Source organism: Geospiza fortis, unplaced genomic scaffold (assembly GCF_000277835.1).
Source record: "Geospiza fortis unplaced genomic scaffold, GeoFor_1.0 scaffold272, whole genome shotgun sequence".
NCBI classification, from domain to species: Eukaryota; Metazoa; Chordata; class Aves; order Passeriformes; family Thraupidae; genus Geospiza; species Geospiza fortis.
In genome coordinates this window covers 51,043-56,448 of record NW_005054818.1, presented here as the reverse complement: position 1 = coordinate 56,448, position 5,406 = coordinate 51,043, and the positions used below count along the sequence as shown (strand labels likewise).

At 55.1% G+C, this 5,406-nt stretch overlaps 1 protein-coding gene across 1 annotated transcript; it reads right to left on the bottom strand.

Moving 5' to 3' along the window:
* Nucleotides 1-1,414: 1,414 nt before the first annotated feature.
* On the bottom strand, nt 1,415-4,163 carry LOC102042045 (sushi, nidogen and EGF-like domain-containing protein 1). Its single transcript, XM_005431219.1, has 6 exons — nt 4,148-4,163; nt 3,763-3,866; nt 3,292-3,422; nt 2,537-2,824; nt 2,252-2,389; nt 1,415-1,826 (listed from the first exon to the last, which is right to left on the bottom strand). The coding sequence occupies exons 1-6, from the start codon at nt 4,156-4,158 to the stop codon at nt 1,545-1,547; spliced, it is 954 nt and encodes a 317-aa protein (XP_005431276.1). The 5' UTR covers nt 4,159-4,163; the 3' UTR covers nt 1,415-1,544.
* Between the last annotated feature and the right edge of the window lie 1,243 nt (nt 4,164-5,406).

Genomic DNA, 5,406 nt, shown 5'->3' with positions numbered 1-5,406 from the left:
GACAAATTTCAGATACAGATACAGGGGAGGGAGGGAGGGAGGGAGGGAGGGAGGGAAGCCATGGGATAATCACAGTCCTGAAGACAGTGCCTGGGCTTGGTGTTGATACTATTTTACAGTCAGATAGCTGTGACTGTCTCTGAACATTAATTCTCATGCTCAGTCTATGCTTTCAGGTCTTTCTTGAAGTGGGTTGGAAGCTTTGGGGCTCTTGAGTGGTCACTTCTGCTCCCCACTAGATCAGTCTTTGGTCGACAGATCCTGCCCTTTCCTGTGCTGATGCTGTCTTTAGTTCGTTGTGTCTCCAGGGGCTAGAAAAAGGATGTTAGTGCCAGAAAAGTGGTGCCCTAGCCTCACATGGCCCCTTCCACGGTCACATCATGTTCTTGCTTCTTCACTGACAGTCCTTGGATGGCTCTCGGTGTTTGAGACATCTCCATCAGCCCCCTCTCTTCTGGGCTCCTCCCCATACCAATGATAAGCTGCTCCTAAGTAATCTTGGTGTCAGTTAATAAACAGATCTTTGAAAGTGTAACTAATTTAGAAAGTAAACTTAACCCCTTTGTCTTCACCAAAGATCTGTAAAAAAGGACAGGACTGGTGTAAAGCAAAATAGGGCTTAATATTGAATCACTTTAGAAATTTCTCTGCACCATCCCTGCACCCTGGACTGAAAAATATTTCTCACTAAAAATCTAGCACTGCATTAGTATCAATGACATCCTGCCCCCAAAAGGATAACTACAGATACTAATAATGAAAAGTTAGGCCACTCCAATATTAAACTAAAACTTACAGCGATTTAATAAAAGCATCCCAAATCTCTGACTCTAACAATAACCCCTAATCTAACTCTAACCTACCCAAACTGTAAGTCCTAGACCTACTCCTAACCAAACCACAGCCCTAACCCTAACCACTAACCCCTAACTGTAACCTCTAACCCTAACTGTAACACAAACCCTTTCCTTTACTCTGCCCTTGGTTTCAGTGTTGCGGTCCTTGGCTGGGCTGGTGGTGTCCAGGTCATGCTACACCTCTGTGCAACCCAGGTGTTGTCCAGGTGGAGTGCTCTATTGCAGCAGGTGTTATCCAGGTGGATCCACACCTGTGTGGAACTCAGGTGTTGTCCAGGTATAACACCATGTAGGAGTGTGTGAGCTAGGTGCTGTCCAGGTGTAGTGCATTTTGCATCAGGTGTTATCCAGACGTATCTATGCCACACATCTTTGTGACTCAGGTGTGTGTCTGTCACATCCATGTCCAACCCAGATGTTGTTGCCTCTCACTGACAATTTCCCTCCTCAGCTAATTCTGTCACCTTCATGGGAACAGATGGGGATGCATACACATTTCAGACATGACGTCTGTGTTGCTGCCTACATGCATGTGTGTACACACAGCTGATACAGGTGTTGCTCAGTGGGTATTTATTGCTGTTTCCATCGTAATGCAGCCTTCGTGGGAGCACATCCTTCTGTGGGGGGTGGGGTGAGGGCAGTTAGGCAACCCCCCCTACCCCAAATGTTCCAGGTGTCACCTGCTCATGACCCGCAGACATACACCTGATCCTCTGTGGTCCTGGGGGGGTTGGGGGATACTGAGAGGGTCTTGTGGGGTGGCAACGGACTCCAGGAGGCCTCAGGGGTCTTTGAGAGGGTGCCAGGAGTCTCGGGGGGTCCCTCAGTGGCCTTGAAGTGGTCAACACGGAAAGCCCAGCGCCCCGGGACCCCCAGGTTGCTGCGGTGGCTGAGGCTCTGCACTGCGGGCGTGCGTGACCCTGGCACATTGTAGTAGTGGACATCATCTCCACTGTTGAACCCAGCCTGCAGGAGGGAAGATGAGGGAAGAGGGGGGAACATGAAGGGAGGGGAACAGGGGGATGGGAGAAGGTGGGGGGTAAATTTTGCCCAATTTCCCCGCTGAATTTTACTGTAAATGAGATTCATTTCACTCCAAATACACTTTGTTCCACCTAAAATACCTCTGATTTCAGACCAAATCTCCCTGGTTTCACTACAAATTCCCTTAATTCTACCCCAAATTCCCTTAAATGCTACTTAAAATCCTCCTAATTTCACCCCAATACCTTTAATTCCACCCAAATCTCCTTCATTCCACCCCAAAATGCTTTTCCCCCCTCAAGCCCAGAATCCCTCCTAGCCAAGTGTCCCCCCATCCCTTGGACTGTCCTCATCTGCACAGGGATGTCCCCATGCCCAGTGTCTCCTGTGCCTCTCTGTGTCTCCACCTGTGCAGGGATGCCCCCCAGGCCAGTGTGGGGATCCCCCTGGTTAGCAATGCCAGTTGTCCACTGCAAGTCTCCATAGTTGAGCAGGACAAAGCACGTGACACCATCTGAGGCCAGCACAGCCTGGAAGGTGTTCACCTGCAGAGGGACATTGTCACCATGTTACCATGACCCCCAGCTATGTCTCCATCCCTGTGTCCCCAAACCATCGGTGCCACCATGGTTAGGGACATCATGGTTGAAGGTCAAGATATTTGAGCCCCTCCACCTTGCCCCATATCCCACCTTGTCTGAGGCAGCCCCAAAATAGGCCACACGGTCCCAGGTGGCCACGAATGCCCAGGTCGGCTGTGGGGGTGGGTCCCCAGGTGGCACAGCAGGTGCCAGGTCCTGGGCCAGGCGTGCCAGCAGCTGGGGGTCCCGGCTCTGCCGGTAGAAGACGTCTCCTCCCAGACGGGTGTCCACATCAGCCCAGTAAGGTGCCACAAAGGGGCGGTGGCCTGGCAGTGGGAAGGGCTGGGGGGTGAACTCTGGGACCATTGTCCCAAAGGACACCCCACCGTTGTTGTTCACCTGCAGGCAAAGGTCACCCATGGGGCACACCTGCGTGGCACCAACCACAGTGACCCTGCATGGTGGTCCCAGGTAAAGTGTCCCCAGTCACAGGGATCTCAACTTCAGTCCCTGTCATGGTGGCCTCAACTGTGATGACCCCCAACCTCCAGTCAGTCAATGCAGAAGTTCCCAGTATGAGCCTGGGAGCCCCAGGGTCACCCCAGAATCTACCATTATAGGGCTGGAACCCCAAAACCACCTGAGGCTTCCATAGGTGTCCCCAATGTCTTCAGGGACCCCCATGAGTATCCCTGATGTCCCCAGGGGTCCCCACTCACCAACGTAGTCAAGGAGGAGGAGGAAGAAGAGGTGACATCAACTCTGGTGGCTGCATCCAACTTGTCACCCTCCCCTTGGTGTCACCCTCCATCTGTGTTACCCACCAAATGCCACCTCCCCCATGTTCCCCTGGTCACATGACCCACATAGAGTGAGCGGTGGGCACGTCCAAAGAAGGAGAAGTTTTCCTGCAGGAAGATCTCAGGGCTCGTCCCATCATCCTCATGGTGGGTGGCCTCATCCCCCACCCCTGGTCCGAAGGGGTACAGGACCGTACCTGGGGACACACACCTGTCACACACCTGGGACACACACCCAGTGGCACACAGGATGCCACTTGGGGAACACACCCAATGGCACCTCGAACCTCCCAGTGTGGAGTTGGGACCTTCCAGTATGGGCCTGGGGTTCCCCATTTAGGTCAGGGACCCCCAGTGTCACCCCAGAACCTCCCAGTGTGGGCATGGGGCCTGCTGGTAGGAGACTGGGATGTCGCAGTATGGAGCTGGGATATCCCAGTATGGCGCTGAGACCTCCTGATGTGGGACTGGGACCTCCAGAACCTACTAGTATGGGGCTGGCACCTCCCCAGTATAAGCCTGGGACCCCAAACTCACCCAGGGGTCCCACAGGGGTCCCCAACGTCCTCAGGGGTCCCCACTCCTCTGCGTGGCTGAGGAGGAGGAGGATGACGACGGGAGAGACCTTCATGTGTCCAGGCCTGGGGGAGTGTGAGGGGATGCCCTATCAACCATGTCCCCAGGTCCCCTGTGACCTCTTCATCTTCCCCATGTCCCCAGTGTCCCCATATCCCCCCATGCCCCTCCATGTCTCCTCCAATGTCCTCAGTGTTCACAGTGTCCCCCCCCATGTCCCCTTGTCCTTCCTCTGCCGCGTGTCCTCACTGGTCTCCCGAATTCCCCTGCGTCCACCATGTCCCACATGTGCCCCCATGTCCTATATGGCCCCATATCCCCCATGCCCACCACTGTCCCCACTCACTGCACTCCCATGGTCCCAGTCTGTCCCAGTGCAGTCACTGGAGCCACTTTATGCCCAGGGAGGAGACAGGCTGGGGGGTGGGGGATGACATGGGACACCCCCAGGTGGCACCACCCAGGGCCCCAGGCAGTTCCGTCTCTGCCCAGACTGCAACTGGGGGGGACTGGAATGGACTGGGATGGACTGGGGAGGACACTGAGGTGGGGGCTGGGATGTGCTGGGGGACACTGGGAAGGCTGGAGGGGACACTGGAGGGGGGCATTGAGTGTGACAAGGATGCATTGGGAAGCACTGGGGGCTACAGGAACATTCTCGAAGACACTGAGAATGTTGGAGGGGCACTGGGGAGGGAAACTGGGAGGGACTGAGATGCACTGGGAGGCACTGGGGGATGCTGGGACATACTGGTGGGGGGCACTGCAAGGCTTAAATGGGCACTGGGGGACACTGAGTGACACTGGGATGCAGGAGAAGCAACTGGGAGGGACTGGGACAAACTGGGAGGCATATGGGAACACCATGGGGAATAGTGGAGGAGGACTGGAATGCACTGAGAGGGACTGGGGACAATGGGGGTATACTGGGGCCAGCTGAGGGGGGCTGGAAGAGGCTGGAGGGGTGTCCTGGTTCAGGGCAAATTTGGGAGAGAAAAGCATTATACAGTCAACCCAGGACAGGGGAGTAGGGGGTTATACTGGGAGAGACTGGAGATACCGGGAGGCACATGGGGGGGACTGCGGGGTGGGTATTGGCATGTACTGGGAGGAACTGGGGATACTGGTGAGGGGTCCCCTCCAGGTGTGCCGCAGCACACACCTCCCCTGGTGGACTCGGATGTCCGGGAACCCCCTCCCCTCCCCCTCCCCGGCACCAAACATCCGGGTGCCCCCCCGCCCTTCCCTCCCCTTGGACAGGGTGGAACCAGCCCCCCCCCCACTGCCTCCCAGCACATTCCCACACTCCTGTTTTCCCAGAATTCCCAAGATTTTATCCCGCATCACCCGCAAACGGCGTTTTCTGTCGGGTTTTATTTTGGGGGCGAAAGCATAGATCTGGTACTTATAAAAATCCGGGTTTTCCGGATCTGAGGCTGTTTGAGGCTGACGTCAGTGATAGGGCGCAGCTACCCAGATGAAATGTCAATTTTCCACATCACTGAATGGGAAGAAAGGCAAAATCGAGGGGGACTTTTTGGCAGTTTCCCCCGATTTAGGGTCTTTTCCCCCTTTTCTGGACTTGTTAGGCCCGTTTTTTAACTC

Coding starts and splice junctions, on each gene's coding strand:
- LOC102042045 (XM_005431219.1), bottom strand. Junction 2,390..2,536: donor TTGGGGCTGCCTCAGACAAG/GTGGGATATGGG, acceptor GTCCCTCTGCAG/GTGAACACCTTCCAGGCTGT. Junction 1,827..2,251: donor TGGGGGGCATCCCTGCACAG/GTGGAGACACAG, acceptor TCCCTCCTGCAG/GCTGGGTTCAACAGTGGAGA.